Source organism: Hippichthys cyanospilos, chromosome 19, assembly GCF_059441005.1.
Source record: "Hippichthys cyanospilos isolate Australia breed blue-spotted pipefish chromosome 19, RoL_Hcya_1.0, whole genome shotgun sequence".
In the NCBI taxonomy this organism is placed as follows: domain Eukaryota; kingdom Metazoa; phylum Chordata; class Actinopteri; order Syngnathiformes; family Syngnathidae; genus Hippichthys; species Hippichthys cyanospilos.
The window spans coordinates 3,950,328-3,966,983 of record NC_142387.1 but is presented as its reverse complement, the minus strand read 5'-3'; the positions used below and the strand labels follow the sequence as shown (position 1 = coordinate 3,966,983).

At 39.2% G+C, this 16,656-nt stretch overlaps 1 protein-coding gene across 2 annotated transcripts; it reads right to left on the bottom strand.

Annotated features, from left to right (window-relative positions):
• Positions 1–2,321: 2,321 nt before the first annotated feature.
• Positions 2,322–13,867, bottom strand: pex2 (peroxisomal biogenesis factor 2). Of its 2 annotated transcripts, none has more exons than XM_088441883.1 (2): positions 13,797–13,867; positions 2,322–5,054 (listed from the first exon to the last, which is right to left on the bottom strand). In XM_088441883.1, exons 1-2 carry the CDS (start codon positions 13,798–13,800, stop codon positions 4,087–4,089), a joined length of 972 nt encoding a protein of 323 aa, XP_088298009.1. In that variant the 5' UTR covers positions 13,801–13,867; the 3' UTR covers positions 2,322–4,086. The 2 variants fall into 2 exon arrangements, with proteins under 2 accessions (XP_088298009.1, XP_088298010.1); XM_088441884.1 differs by having other exon boundaries at positions 2,322–5,051; positions 13,797–13,845.
• Positions 13,868–16,656: the final 2,789 nt, after the last annotated feature.

Here is a 16,656-nt window from a genome sequence, read left to right as displayed (position 1 = left end):
GCATCAGCCCTAGCCATGCATATTATATACATTTTGTTTTTTGGCAGGGGGTGCAAACTCCCTTTATGTACAGAAATTATAAAAACATGACAATAGCAAATGTAACAAGGCTGTAGATTTATATATTTAGCTAATTGAAATAGGAATATTTTATGTGATAATTAGAGTATTATAACTTTTGAAGACTTTTGCATCATTGGGAGTCCAGGCTAAGCCAATCAGTAAAGTCATTGCAAGGATGTAGTTACATTCGATTTTTTTTGTCCAAAATCTGATCTCCTGATTTAAATTTTTATTTTAATAACTGATGCAATTATGATGCACTTTTAAAATAAGTACATTTATTATATTCACATCTACAAAAATACAGTATGCACGTGTCCATTATCATAGAAAGAAGGAGATTCTTTTCACTCTTTAAAAACTATTTAATCAGGAAAATCAGTGACTCACATGAAAGAAATGGAGATGAGGTACAAGCGGATAAAGAGGCTCATCAAAGAAGGAGATCTAGTTAGGGATTCAATGCCCTATAATTCCCTTTCTCTTAAAACCTTCGTCAGTGGGGGCACATGGCCAATTTGCTTCCTAAATGGCTACGTGTGAATGTGCAGATTGCTTTGCATAGCCGCTGGGAATGGGGGCTCCTTCCTTTTTTGCTTCCCCGCACGGAGCCTGTGAATTGGAAAAGATCCAAAGACAGATAGGCTTAACGCGGCCTTCGTTACCTACCTAAGTCCAAGCCTTTTCCAGCATGCGGCTAATTCAATCCATGCTCTCACTCAATTAATAGCCTTTAATATACTCCTTTGGCTTTATCTTTCCTAGGGACTGGGGGACCTCTATTAAGAGTTGTAGAATAATATCTGCAAAAAAGGTTTATGGTGTAAGTCTCGTGGAATGTTAAGACAATGACATGTCCCAGTGGCATTAACGCTGATCATGTATGCATCCCTCATCTTTCTTTCTGGGACTTGAAGTACATGAATGTAATGTAGTGCATAAAATATTGACAACCAGCTGCTCCTGTCTCTGGCTTTATGCACATTACTACAGGCTTCATTAGTCAAAATGTCCCTGATGGGGTGCTGGGTGTGGGGGGCAGGTGATTTCCGAGCGTCCGCCGAATGATGGTTTTACGTGCTAGGTAATTCAGAAATGTTCCAGGACTGGTGTCATGTGGAAATAGTTCAAACCGAAACTCCAAACTAAGCATTTACTGAATTATTGTGGGCCAGACTTTGAAGTAGTATGTCTTACTAGTATGTCTTAAGATCTTGAGCGTTTCACCACTTGCGATCAACTGAAATTGACATCACAGTCGCTCAAGTCTTTTAGCTCACATGTTCTGAGTTTAGTTATGTGATGATCGCAAATTGTGCTGTATTTGTTCATTACCTGAGCCCTGAACAGCAAGTTGCAAAATCGCTACCACCTGAGATGGACAAAAACGGATAGATTTTGCTGCTTAGTAAAATTATTGGATCGGCTTCTTCTTCCAACACTATAAACCGCTGATGTAAAAAGTTTTTCATACCGCTAATATATCTATCGATAAAAACAGTTGAGCTGTAAATGTAGCATTTTCCTGAACTTTACGTACATTACCGTACCTAATTATCATTAGACGGCGTTTAGAGATAACTTAGAGATAACCATGGTCGGTTTCTGATCATTGCGGCCAAGATTGATGGTTTTAGCGATCATCAATTACACCCCAGTGATCAGAGTGTCAAATGGGAGGAAGAGGGCGGAGGGAAGGAGAAATGGGAGGGAGCATCCCCCTCCTCAACCAGAACCCTCCTTCTTTGCTCGTCAGCCAGGAAAGGCTTCACTCAGCTGGGGTGCGTTTCGCCCGGGGCTAGGCTCACTGGTGGAGGTTAACTCCAGCATAAATAAGCATCTTTGGACTCATTACAGGGATTAGAGAGTAATTCGCCTGCGAGGAGGAAGACGACTGCCAGGGTTTTGGTACAGTTTACGACAGTCTTATGGGGGCAAGGGCCCAGGAGATTACGAGTGGGGAAGAGATGGAAAGGCAAGCAAAAGAGAAGGGCCAAGGGAGAAGAGAGGCTAGCTGTCAAGTGTGCGAGTCAATCCAAGCCCCCGGCTGCCCCCTTGATCTTGAGGATGTTGGGGTGCTGTGAAAATGGATAATGGGAGTTAGAACGACCTGGCCTGTCTAGAGAGAAGTGTGATGATTGTTATAACTTTCCCTCATCTCCCTCCTCCACTTAACCGAATAAACACCCAAGAGAAGGCCCTAAATCAATTTTAATGATGTTGAAATACAATTTAGGCACAAAATACACAACAAATGCTAATTTGGCCATGATGAGAGGCATCAGGAATTCCTCCCATTATTTATTCAGCTGACTTTCTGCATTTTTCATCAGAACAAATATTCCCATTTCAACAAACACACACACATACACCCACTCCAAGAGAATTTCAAGCATAAATCAACACATTCTTGATTAATTCTATGCTCTGTGGGGTTCTCGGTAGTCTGTCCAGTATGTCAAAGACAAATAGTTCTGTTGAAGTCCAGCCAGAGAAATGGAGGACTGTCAACACACGTGCACATTCGTTAAACATCGACAGTTAATTTCTATTCGGAAAACATACAGACATCACAAACGTGTGAAATCAGTCATGGAACAAAAAGAGGCTGCAAAAAAAAAAAAAAAAACACTGCATCGATCTCATTTAAAGAAGTTAATCAAATTTGAATTTAATTTATAGATCGGCTTTTTCCAACGGAAACCTACAATGTCCACAAATTGATTCTAATGGTCCTGCCCCACTTGTTATTTTCACACAATATTAATGGATCTACGGTCTCTGTACCGGTCTGTCGTGATATGTACCAGTAGTATTTATCTACGTTCCTGTTCTCACCTACGGTCACCAGCTGTGGGTTGTGACCAAAAGATCGAGATTCCAGATACAAGCGTCCAAAATTAGTTTCTTCCGCAGGCTGTCTGGGCTCTGCCGTGAGGCTCGGCCATCCAAGAGGGACTGAGTGTCGAGCCGCTGCTCCGCCGTGTTGAGATGAGCCGATTGAGGTGGTTGGGTCTCTGGTTAGGGTGCCTCCCGGGTGAGGTGTTCCGAGCATATTCCACCTGTGTCTGAAGCCAGAGGGCAGCCATCTTACGGTTGTGTAAGTTTGCTTTTTGACCAATCACAGTACAGTGTATCAGTATTGTGATTAGCTTCAGTTTACATATCACATTCTTTTTAAAAATGAGCACATCTCTTAGGACCTTATGTGGATTAAAATCAACACCCAACCAACTACCATCATATTGTATATGTCATATACCACATAAAATATAATTACTGACAAAATGTCAACTTTATAGGGGGTCCAAAAAACACCAGCTTGTTTGAGTTAGCATGGACAGATTTTGTTTACATTTTTTCATACCTTATACATTTTGCTCTTGTGAACTCAAACAAAACACAATCATGTAGCTTGTGACTCACTACAAAACTAACAGTTTCTGCAGATGAAAGAGTTGCCACCATTGTTGCTGCATACATCTTGGAAGAACCTCAAAATAAAAGCGTTCAATGTGTTCATGATAAAGTATGATAAAGTATATTTTGAACCATTGGCTGGCCTTCTCACGATGTTTCTCATGGTGTTTTACTGTCAAGCAGTGCATATGCACATGCTGTATATTCCATTGCACTCGAGATGACACAACCCCCCCCATCCCCATTTTTAACAAATGAGCCAATTTAAATGTTGCTAACTTTACTATGTCATTGTAAAAAAACAAAACAAAACAAAACAAAAAAAACCTTCAAACGTTAATCAAGACAATTAATGCCACACAGTTTCTACAGAACGGGGACATAAAATAGTTTTGACACACTTTTCAAACACAAGTTGCATTCAAGAGTGGCAGTGTATTAGTTTTTAAGATTCAAATAGGCTAAAATGGTGTAGAAATGATACACGAGGGGCTAGACCAATGATTTCAATTTGTAAAAAAAAAAAAAAAAAAATCAACAACAAAAAATTCACATTTGGACATACAATGTTTCTGACGGACAGCAACGACACACTCTATCTATTTAATCATGTCTGACAAACGCCTCTACTTTGGCAGGCTCAAGTTGTCTCGCCTCCATCCCACATTTGGGACAGGCCACGCAATTGTTTACAATGCTATGACTTTTGATACAGTAGTAGCAGAAGACGTGTGGACAACCAACTGTATGAGGCATGGTAGGCCACTCGCCACACAATGTGCACTTTTGCCACTCCTCCCTTTTACCCAGCGCAGCGTCCTCCCCGCTTCTGTCCTGTCCGAGCACAAAAGAATATACGGCAGATTTTAGTTTGCTCACATTGATGAGCGGCAACAGAAAAATAAGGAACTCTGCAAAGCCGTGCCACAGCAGTTCGCGATTCATAAATTGGTATGTAATGTCCCGGGTTACATTAGGCTTGCTAAAAACCGCTTGAGCGCCAACGATCCTTTCAGCCAGGACTGGGTGCTGACCTTTCCTAAGGAACACAAGAAAGTTGATGAGGCTTGCAAGACGGGTAACGCCTGAAAATATAGTCAGGGAATTGCGGAGGGCCTTTTGAAATCCTTCAGAATCAGGGCCTCCTGAAGTCAAACCGAGGTAGCGCTGGAGATTGTGGGATCGCTCTTGAAGCCAACGAGGACCTGCTGTTAGCAGAACTAGAGCCAACTTCTGCCTATGAGACAGAGGTTTGTAGAGGTTCGATGAAGACAAGGTGTTGTGGTAGTGTAGGCTCAGTATAGATTGGCCAACTGTGGATCCGGCAGGATACACCGTGAACCTCCAGAGAAGGAGCTGGAGAAAAGCCTTCAGTTCAGGCTCCAGAGGGGTGAGAAGGCCTGGGCGGAAATTCTGGAAGCAGTGGGACAACTGGGTCCATAGAAGCTGCTCAAGGGCTGAGTCAAGCTCAAGAGAATCCAGCTGGCTGATGCGCAGGGCGGGGATCAGCGGGTCACAAGTGGTTTCTGTGAAAGGTCCTCCTACCTGAATGCTCTCCTTTTCCATACCTGCTAAAAAAAAAAAAAAAAAAAAAAAGACACACACACACACACACACACACACAAAGTCAATCTTTTTTTTTTTTTACAAGATAACGGCTTAACAGCTAACACTAGAAACAAAAACAGAACAGTGGCTTTCTTTAAGTTTATTGTAGATATGCAACATGTACACGATTACTCATAGTCAAGAAAGATACTGAGAGCAGAAAATCTTGCATAACTTGATATGATTAGCGTTATTAAAGACTTATATGATTTTTTTTTCATGGCCGATACCAATTATAAGTAGGGAAGAAAGAAAAGAAAAGAAATTCATCTTCGGTATGAAAGTGATGAAAATGATTCGAATTCCTACACCCTTTTTGTTGAAATCATCAAAATATATTATATATATATATATATATATATATATATATATATATATATATATATAAAACACACTAAAAATGATTAGCACGAATAACTATACCTTTATGATTCGTTTACTATATTGCAGATATTCTGCTTTGGGTGTAAATTCTGCACATTTACAAATTTGATATTTTTTTTCTTCAAATCTCAAACATTCTTGTTTCAGAATTCTAATCAAGTTCAGGGAGCTCAAAGTGTAATCAGTTAAGGGAATGTTAAACTTATTTAGCAGTTTCCAGCAGTTAAAAGGATCTATTTAATTTTTTTTATGTATTATATTATTGTTTTGTCATAATTATTTGAGAACTACCTGATTTTTTACATATATTTAATACCATGGAGTTTGAGGCTCAGGTAACAAGCAATTTCTGGATTTGGTCACGTGACATTTGCAAGCTTAGCCGTAATTGGTTGTTACGAGAGCCTCAAGTTCATGTAATTGTGAGACATGGGAAAACGTGTTTTAGGTATTCATTTTACATGAAAAATAATTTAATTGAATGAATGAGTTCAGTCCACTTAGTCCACCAGTAAACGTCTAAATGAACATTGCGCATTAAAAATAGCTGCGATGTAAAACTTTCTTCAACAGTATTGTTTTAATTTCAACGACCCTGCCAAAAAAAAAAAAAAAATGGTGCATTGAGTCCCCAGGGTCATGTCTGAAAATTTTATATATATATATATATATATATATATATATATATATATATATATATATATATTTTTTTTTTTAATTGATCTTTTATTTCAAAAAGAAATGCTGACATGTCAAAATGCAGAATATTAGAGACAGTAATCGGCCAACTTGAAAACCGGTCCATCCCTAATTATCACACCTGCATCGCCACACCATAGCAGATCTATTTAAGATTCAGTACTTGAGAAAGTACCGGCAGAGTCAAACAAGTATAACTTGGTTGTTGGGAGGATGAGGGCCCTTGAGGTGAAGGCCATCTTGTTTGGGAGCGCTATTTTCTCCTCATACATACAGAGGGAAATCACTTTTCACATTTAAAAGCCATCCTAAATGCAACCTTTGAGCCGCGCAATGCATAGGAACGGGTAGGGACGGGTATTCGTCTCCCTCCAGTGTATAAACACACACAATCCAAGAAACACACACGGCGAAGCCCGGGGGCTCCTGGTGCCTGCACCCTCTGGAGATAGGAGTGTGTATACAAATCACATCATGAGGGATTAGGCTAACGGCACAGTCTCTGGTACACCGTAAACATCTGCCAAATGTGGAACAATCTTCCACTCCCTGGAGTCAACTCCATACGGGATCGCACCATTGTGACGTCTGGGCTATTTTGCGCTGCGAACCGCTCTCAGTTCCCCGGTTTTTTATCTGGCCTTTCCTCAACTGAAACGCTTAGGAAGTGGGCGACTAACTAACACAAGGAGAGACAGAGCAATGGAGTGACAGAGTGAGGGGAAAAAGAGGCCCTTTTTGACAGTGGCTTTTGTGTCTCGCTGAACAGGATTTGTCATGAGGCTTTTGAGATTTCAGTGGGGTAAATATGGCAGTTTTGACAGAAAGAGTGGGAGATGATGGTCATTTTAGAAGGCTCAGAGGTGGAAGGAAAAAGAAAGACCTAATGTAATGTGCGGCAATGGTTGACTCCTGTCTGTGTATTCATGATGTTTCAATGGATGGCGGATTCGCCTTCCAACCCAGTCAGAATTAGCAAATCAATAGGAAAAAAAAAGGGTGAATTTGTGTTGAAATAAGCAGGTGTGACAAATTCATTGAGTTGCATTTGAAAGGCTTCCATGTTTAGTGACTAGAAGTTGGCCTGTGACGGAAGAGTTTGGATTACAAAAAAGTAGCCTCCGAGTATGTACTCACCAATAAACAGGCTCCATTTGTTTAGCTTAATCTTAAAAGTTTTGCCTCGATGTGAAAAAAGGTGCAGATTATGTTTGCCGACTATTTACTGTGTGTATGTCAAGAGTGGCCGTGATCTATGTGGAACGTTAATACGGCACTAAGTTAATCTATCAGTCCGTCGCTATTCACACACACACAGCCAGGTGCCAAAAATCCCCAGCACATCAGCAACAACAGCACTCCCGGGAGGAGTAAACCCAGCCGGGTCCAATATTCTAGTCAAAGCCTTTTATCGAGCAGTTTACAAGATATGAATGAATATGTTTTATTTGGGGAAACACCGTATTGACAGCCACCTATCAATAGTAATGTGACTATTGTCAAGGGTCTGTCAATATTAATGTAATTATGATGTAGTGAGATCCGAGCGATAGCGCAGAGTCGGGGGGCCAAGTTACATCTCCGGCCCACTTGCCATATCAATAGCTGGGATTGCTATTGACAGTTTCCTTTCAGACTTGCAGCACTTGCCAGATATATAACAAGCAGACACTTCAGTCAATGCTGGGGTGCCTATAAAAATTAAGCATTTGAATTTACAGGGCTTATACTGTGGACAGCTAGAAATCCATGGTTCTTGTGTAGTCAAAAGTCACACACCGTGTCAGAGTACAGGGCTTAGTGTGCACGAGCCACACTTGTGTAGCAGTTGTGCGCAAAAGTGGAAGCTCACAAAACCCACACATGCATGTGGTCTATTTACTTATTAATCCACTTGCGGGTCAGCCAAGGCAATCAATCAATCCAAACACAAAACACCATTCGTTGCAGTCACAAGGCCAGGTGGAAAAGTTCAGGGATGCTAAACGGGATGAAAAAATAGAATAAATCTGAGTTCTTTCTTTGTCGAGCAGTGTTATGAGAAACCCTTTTTAAGCATTGATGTTACTTTGATTCACAACTGATGAGAGAAGTCTCCCTGCATGCAGACTGTTCAAACAAAAGATGAGTGTTAGAGACTCAAGGCTGAATGGCATGGCTTACTGACAACAAAAACAACACTCAATCTAGCGGGGGAGACAGTGCAACATAGCTGCAAGCTAAACGGGGCTATGACCAGTGTGGCCCAGGCACGACACGCAACAAAAGACACAAAACCCTCCCAGCTGCCCCGTTCCTCTAAAACGTCTGCTTCAGTCACCCACAAGAAAAATGGAACGACAAAAGGACGGATGAAAAAGACAGATATGTCAGACAAGGCATCATGAAACCCCCATCTGTGGTGGGTCGCTACTGTTTTACTGATACAGTGAAAGTGGAAAAACTGAGCGCCAAGATAGCCAAAGAGAAAATGGGTGGGGGGCAGATAAGCACAAATGTCCATAGGAGCTGACCTTGAGAATGACGGTCACAATAAAGGAGGAGGGAACATCCTTGAAGCATATCTGCCACAGTGAGGTGCAAGGCATCCAGGGAGTACCCTATAGACAGTGGAAGACACCGCTTTTTTTCTTGACCTTCGCTTTGGTGTCGAGGGAGGGGATAAGGGTGTTAAGTGCAGAGGGTTAAAAGAGGGGAGATGCTAAAACGCTGACTGCATGGCGCTTTACTACAGTACACAAATGCAACAAAGCTTGATTATATATATGTCCCACCGTCACACTCTGGACATTTGGCTCCACTAGTTATTGATGTATTTCCATTAGCAAAACCAGGGACCACTAAGTACTTTTTCGAGTAGACCACACTGAACAGGTTTCTGTGTTACATGCTATAAACTAGGTTTGTGATGAAAACAATGGTCGGCCATTCGTCAAATAGATTTGTCATCATTCACTTGCACAAGCATATTTGAAACACACACGCAGACACACGCGCACCAGCCTCTTGTTGGGCCTTATCTCTCCACATTTCAGTTTTATACTTCACAGTCTCCATTTTGCCTTTCACCCTCAGCCGAAAAAAATAAAAATCATGTTTTCACTGTGGCCACAAACTGAGGACATAAACTGTGGAAAACACATTACAGAATTGATACTCTATCGGTATCCGGCCAATATATGGCCTGGTTTCAAGGTATTGGTACTAGAGATGTGGGCCGATACTGGTATTGGGCCTCGATCGGGAACTAAAGGCATACGTGTCCAGCTGGGCGTTTGGATGCAATTTCAGTAAAATATTGTATAAAAATTAGTGGCTCAACTCATCATCTTGTACATGGTTTGCGAAAACGGCATGGTCGATGAAAGAAAAGTGCATGTTCACATAAAGGCTGCGTGTTCAATCCACATTGGCTAAGGCGTAGTCAGAATGAGAGAAACTAAGGACATGGCAGTTACATGTATGGGAGTATTTTGGCAAATTTGGGCAAAACAAGTTTTTGTAGAATGACAGTAATTAAAAACAAATATGTGAGGATTCTTATTTTCTATTAACATAATCGTTTTTGTTTATCTGATGCGCATCGTTTAAAAACAAAAAGCCGAGGAAGCTGTGACAATATAATGCAACACCTTGCTAACACACTCCAAAGGTCAACTTCAAAATAAACACACCAAAGAATAAATGGACATACAGTACTTACAATAGCCTTAGCAGGCCTTTATTTTTAAGCAGTCCGCAGTGGCAGTTTCACAACAGTTTGCTTGAGTCGTCTTCATGATTCAAAGTGGGCTTTTGAATTTATGACATGCATCCTTCATTCTAGTGGTTGTAATTTTACAAAATCACGATAAGATGTAAAGTTGCCTTTGCTATATCTAACTGTCTAGTGTGTACTTTGAAGTCTTTTCATTTACGGTCCATGTACATAACATAAAAAGTTCCCTGCCTTATGCAGTATTGCTTTTTCGAGTTATGTTCCTACAAATTAAACAACAATCATTTTGGGTTTATTTATTTTACATAGGGCGAAAGTGTTTTATAAAAAGAACCAAGACTAAGTTCTATTTATTGTTATAACTTTTGGGGGCTGATCTGATCTGTGATTGTAATCTGATGAGAACCTTGGGTTCTCTAAAATAGAAATAGAAAAAAATAAGAGAAAACTGCCATTAAATTAATGTACTCTGAAAGGAAAAGGAAAGACTGGAATGCATACATCTTTCTTTAAAATGATCAGTCATTGGATGAAGGTAAATTTTATGTATCACAAATACCCACTAGTGGTAGAGTTGAGTAGTCTTAGTAGTATTGGTCTGAACAAAAAAATTGTATTGAATATCCCTTGTAATAAGTAAGGTGTACCAACTTTATGGCAGCACTGTAAGGTAGCACAACAAAACAAGAGCAAGTTATTTGTGCCCAAACATTTGCAGTTATTTTTAAGTATATCTTTAACTTGGGGAACAATTAATTCTGTAAAATTCTTTTCATTGTTCAAAATGTGGGAAAGCCAATTCTTATTTTAGCAAATAGCTTTTTTTTTTTGATTGCTCCATTTTATTGACATCACAGGTAACAACCAATCACATGCTCAAATAACCAAACAAGTAGCAAGGTGGCACCAGGGGGGCACTTGAAATTGTAAATAAAACAAACAAACAAACAAACAAGCAAGCAAAAATCCCTCTTTTTTAATTGTTTAACTGTTAATTAAATGTTTCAGGGAAAAAGAGTCAAAAAACAAATTCAATTTCTTATTTTTTTAAAAGCCAGATTTTAAAAGATAGAATAGTTCCATCCAATTTGTCACGTGCACCTGTTAATTAATTACTGTGAAGCAATTTCTACTATCATCCCAAAAGTTTAATATTTTTCTGTGGACAAATATTTATTTAGAAATATTTCTTTTTGAGGACGGGTCTGACACTTTATGTTGAGAATTTTTTTTGTGGAAAAATATTTACTAATAATCAAGTTAATTTATTTAATTTATTTTTGTCAGCAGATTTCTACTGTATTCCCAAACAATGATGCTTTATATTGAATATTTTACTACATTGCAGATATTCTGCTTTGGGTGTAAGGTGGGGTGCTTGTACAATTCTGGGCTACTCTTGGGTAAAAACATTCAAGCATCTAAATCAGTGGTACCCAACCACCACTCTGTGAACCAGTACAGCATTTGCGATGAGGCAACAGACACAATGAAACTGACCGAAATTGGAAAAAAAACAAAACAAAACAAAAAAAATGCAAAGCATATACGTCAATACCTCACCACTTCCACTCGGTCGATTACCTTCTGATGGGCTACATTTGTGAGAGCTGGGTGATAAAATGATTGTGAATTGTGATATAATTTGCCCATCTGCAAACTGTGAGCACATTTACCTAATCAGACACAGCAGAAATGTAAATGATTTCAGTCAGTCAAAACAGGGTTTCTGCCAGCAAATGAAAGAAGAAGCTGTAAACAACTGTATAGCTAAACATGTAGCTGAATTATTTGAATAAGTAGCGCCCAAGTGATTAAATAGGAAGCATGAAAATGCGAGGAGTGTGAAAAGCCTATTCACATGAATATTAGCTCGCAGTTTAGCTGTTACTAAATAGTTGTTCAGCCACATGAAAATTGCAGCAATCAATTGAATCTTGATTTGATTCATCACATATGCAAGTAGCACTGATGTTAATGCTGTTTTTATTTATTTACATTTTAAAGTGTATTGATTAGTCCAGTGCTTTCAAATTTGTCACATTTCATATGTTTCTCAAAACTGTTGACGACATTACTTATTAGTAATACAGTGGGCCCCCGGGTTACGAACTTAATCCGTTCAGCGGCTACGCTCGTATCTCGAATTGCTCGTATAGCGGGCAATCCAAACCCATGTTAATTCGTGAATGCGTGCAACGCGCGCCGAAGCCTTAGGTAAAAACGTCACACCTTAGGTAAAAACGTCACACCGTATACATATATTAAAATTGAGTGACATAATCTGCTGTACACTTGCATTATGTAATATAAACAATGGATAAATGGCTTTTACCTTTGAAACGACGAGACTTGAACTAGGTGTAAGCAGAGGGGGGCAGAGGCCAACGCTCAAAGTCAACACGGTGGTAGATATGCTATTGGTCTTACAGTGTTACAGTAACTCTTTCAGTCAGGGTGCAAATCACGGAGATACTAAAACATCATCCTCTTATTTCTTCCTTTACCGCTGCTAGTAATTTTAGAAGCTATGTCTAACAGATAAAGTTTGCAAAGTCTTCACAACATTCCGTTTTTCACTCATTTTCTCTCCTTCCTTCCATCCTGTGCCATCAAGCTAGATAAAGGCGTTCGGCCAATAGCATATCGGCATTTCTGTGATTGACATGTGACGCCGGCCAATAGCATCTCCATGAGTGAGACCGGGTGACCTTAATCGACCAATAGCATATTCGCATCTCCGTGACTGACTGATAATTATTCGCACTTTTTTTTTTTAAACGGTTGGAATGTATTGACAATTAATTAAAAAAAAAAACACACATTTAAACCAATGACAATTCTTTGTCCTGCAATCGGCACATTTAATTTCATGTCAGCTGTTTTTCCCTCTAGCTATACAAACACTACACTTAAATGGTAATATATTTAGACACCATGAGTGAGACAGTCAGTGTGACGTTCTAAGAGCAATAGCGTTCACGTTGCTGACACAAGTATCTACTGGTGATTTAAGTGACGCATCTGCTGAAATTAATGACGCAGTTAAGCGAGAACATTTTAACATACTCAATGGCTGGCATGTCGGATTGCTCGTAAGGCGAAAGGTTTGTTCGCAAGTGGGGGACAAAAATCTACGTGATCCACGCTCGTAAGGCGAATTGTTCGTAAATCAGGGTGTTCGTAAGCCGGGGGCCGACTGTACTATTAATATTATTTTCTTTTAGTACCGGATCTCGAAAAATTCTAAATCTGATCCATTTTGACAATAAGGAATAAACATTATTGGATGATCACAGGGCATTAGCCAGTGTGAGAGAAGACACACACACACACACGCACACAAATTAGGATTAGAACGTGATGACGACTAGGATGAGAAAGATGAATGCGTTCTGTATCCTATACGTACAGTTTTCCGGATATTTTTCTCCGACACAACTTTTAAAATGAGCAGGATTGTTATCAGGATTCTGTTGGGCTTGCTGATGAGCTGAATGCGTGAATCATGTGTGTCGGGAAAAGAAACCTGGAAAACATGCAGAATGCCTGACCTCGATTCATTGTGAGATGAATTTAGTCTTAAAGCGAGATGTCGAAGACATTAACTCCTTGACAGTGATTGTTCAGTTGAATAAAAATAATCAGATGGGGAAATGCGACATTGCATGATGCATCTTGGTATATATTAACTCGTATGTTAGTATATTCAATACATAATCTTCAAAAGTAAATTTGACATGACTGACAAAATGATCGAAGCTGTGGACACGTTGAAACGACCAATGTATAACTACAAACCTTCATGCCATTCGAAATAAGCGCGCGAAAGCAGATGACGCTTGGAATTTATTAATATTATATTTTTTAAAATGTTTCCGAGCGACAGAAGGAAATGATTTACCCATTTCGTAGTCTCAAAAGTAGTCCGGACAGATACGCAAGGTATTTCCGGGATGCAAAAGTAGATCCCGCCTTGAAATAGTTACGGATCAAATAGTATGAGGGTACGTCACCAAAACGCGCCGAGCCGGAGAAAGATAGCTAATCAGATCACGCAACGTCATCAGAGCGCTAAACTTTTGACACTGAGTCTCGTAAAATAGAATTTATTAAACAGTCTGTTGTGGTAACCGTCCACAGAAACCTTTTTTTGTAAACGAATACAATGCACAAAAGAACATCCGTTAGAAACACACAGTAACTGTGGGATATTGATTTTCCTTAGTGATGCATTTCTGTTGTTTTTCCACTGTGGTTCAGTAAACTAAAGGGAAAGCCCAGGCACAATATTGCAAAAGAAGTGTACGCTCATTAGCATTTAAAACAGCCAGAACAACGCCCAATGGATGTGGTAGAGGTGTTATTTTAACTCTGTCCGCATTTTTACAAGTTCAATTTCTCCCACAGACTCAAAAACACCGGCAAACCCATACAAACAACATTTTGAAGGAATTCAAAACTCTCCACGAGCCAATGTTGAGATGTATGGAATTGAACGTTACTGCAAGTCCAGCGATGATGGTCCGGGTGAGAAAACTCCATTACTCATGGGATACTCCATTAAGAACAAACACACAATGTGATTCAGTTAAACGTTTTGCTTTTGCAAGCGAGTGCAATGCTGCATTGTGACATTTAAAAGTAATTAGACGATGGTTGTGTTTTTTTTTTTCTGTTGTTAGGAATTCCCTAGACAGGACCTCTACGGGTTTCTTGTAGTCAAACAAGAATTTTACCTTCTCCAGATTTCCTTAAACCTTTAAGGTACCAGAACACAAAATATGTTTTGCTTCATTCTCCTTCTTTCTCCGTTTTGGTAGAAGTGAACAAATCTACTTTAAAACTAAACGTACTTCCTAATTCCATCCCATTTACCTAACGTGGGTAGGAGATTTTTTCCTATCACTTTCTAATTCTGGTATTGTATTGTCTTACAAAACTGTAACACATGTTTTTTCTCTCAACATAATAATATTAATAATAATCATAATAATAATAATAGTTTGGGAAACATGTACCTCTTCAAACTACTAAAAAATATCGTTTTAAGAAAAGTACTTAGTAAATAATACTTTATGATGTGGCAAATCTTTTATTTTAACACATTTTTTGATTAGCACTTAGCACTTAAAGTTACTTACAAATGTGTCATGATGTTGATGTCCAGTTGTAGACCAGTATTTAGTCCTTTCAAGGACATTTTCAGTATAAATAAGTAGAGGGAGAGCTAGGCTAAAAAAAAACAAACAAACAGAAAACAAAACAAATAAAAAAAAAATCATAGGTTTGCATGGTTTTCATTAAATTTTATTTGCTTGGGAAGATTTCTACTAGCCTACACTTAAAAATTTTTGTCCAGCAATGGGGATGTTTTGTTTGTTGTAGTTTACAAAGTAGTTCTAAAGTACAAAATATATTCCAACTCATTTAGTTGAGTTCAATCCAGGCACTTGTCCATTGATTCAGATATTAAAGAGCTATGATCTTTTTTTGTAATAATCCATTCATTGGGTCATAATTTGGTGGACTGGCGTTCGTCCGTGCGCCCAGTGAAAAAAAAAAAACGGGCAACCTAAATTTGTTGCCAGCGCAGGTCAAGTCTGCTGTTTTTAGGCCGGCGTTGCGGCAATTTGGGCGTAACGGACCCCCTATGATTGTTGTGCTCTGAGGTACCAATAATTTGGTCACAGAAAGTAGACAGTGCTTGTCGGAAAATGGGCACATCTTAAATTTTGTATGAGGGCAAGTTAAGTTCAGTGTGTTTGTAAATCTGATAGACAGACAGGCTATGTCCCACTGGATGTTTTGGCAATCGTAGCGGAACTCACCCCTTGGCGCAACTACGAACTTGGTTTGAAAAAAGCCAACTAAGTTTTAGACTACCTAAAAGATATTCTATTTTGCGACGCAAGGTTTTCGATGTGATACAGGTAGTGTAGAAAAAGGAGTCACTTTTTGACGTGCATGGAATCGTAATCCTCTGAATTATTTTGTAATCTAATTATTAAATGAATTATAAACATTATAATTTGATACGTGTTTTGATAGCACATTGTGTCTGCTTTTGGAGACTTTGGGGATGATTGGTGAAATGTGGTTTACATTTGACAGCTGACAATCCTTCTGAATTATTTAATCATACAATATTGTATAAGTGTATGTAAATCTATCAAAGCAGGTTATATAAATTAGTTAATTAAACTCTAAAATATTTGAATGGAATGTCATTATTGGCATGTCATGGGATTGCAAGGAGCTCTTCAAAGCATGCAAATAACACATACACAGTCATCATCCAAAAAAGTGTAAAGCTGTGCAAGTGCGTGCCGTTGTGTTATGCATGGACCAGCGAGTCCTCTTGTGCAACTCAGTGTACGCTCCCCATGCCCTCATTCCTAATGCAAATGCAGGATAACGTCAGGATTGGCTGGTACTCGGCTAGTTTCGACCCACCATGGCACAATTTTACAGTGTGAAAGTCTGACAAATTAAAACGAGAAACCTCCACCCAGGCGAACATTTTGACTGCATACTGTCCCATACCTTTGCCTAAACACCAAAATATGGCCCCTTATGTTATAATTTGGAAATACTGCTGGATGCAAAGTTTTTTCTTAACCATTTTTTTACCTTTACCTTCATTGACTTCAATTTACACTCCAGGCATGCGAGGAGAAATAGTGTAAAGGGACCTAAAAACATTAGAATCCATCTTGACCTACTGTGATGAGGTACATTCGGGTTAGTGTCTCAAGAGAAAA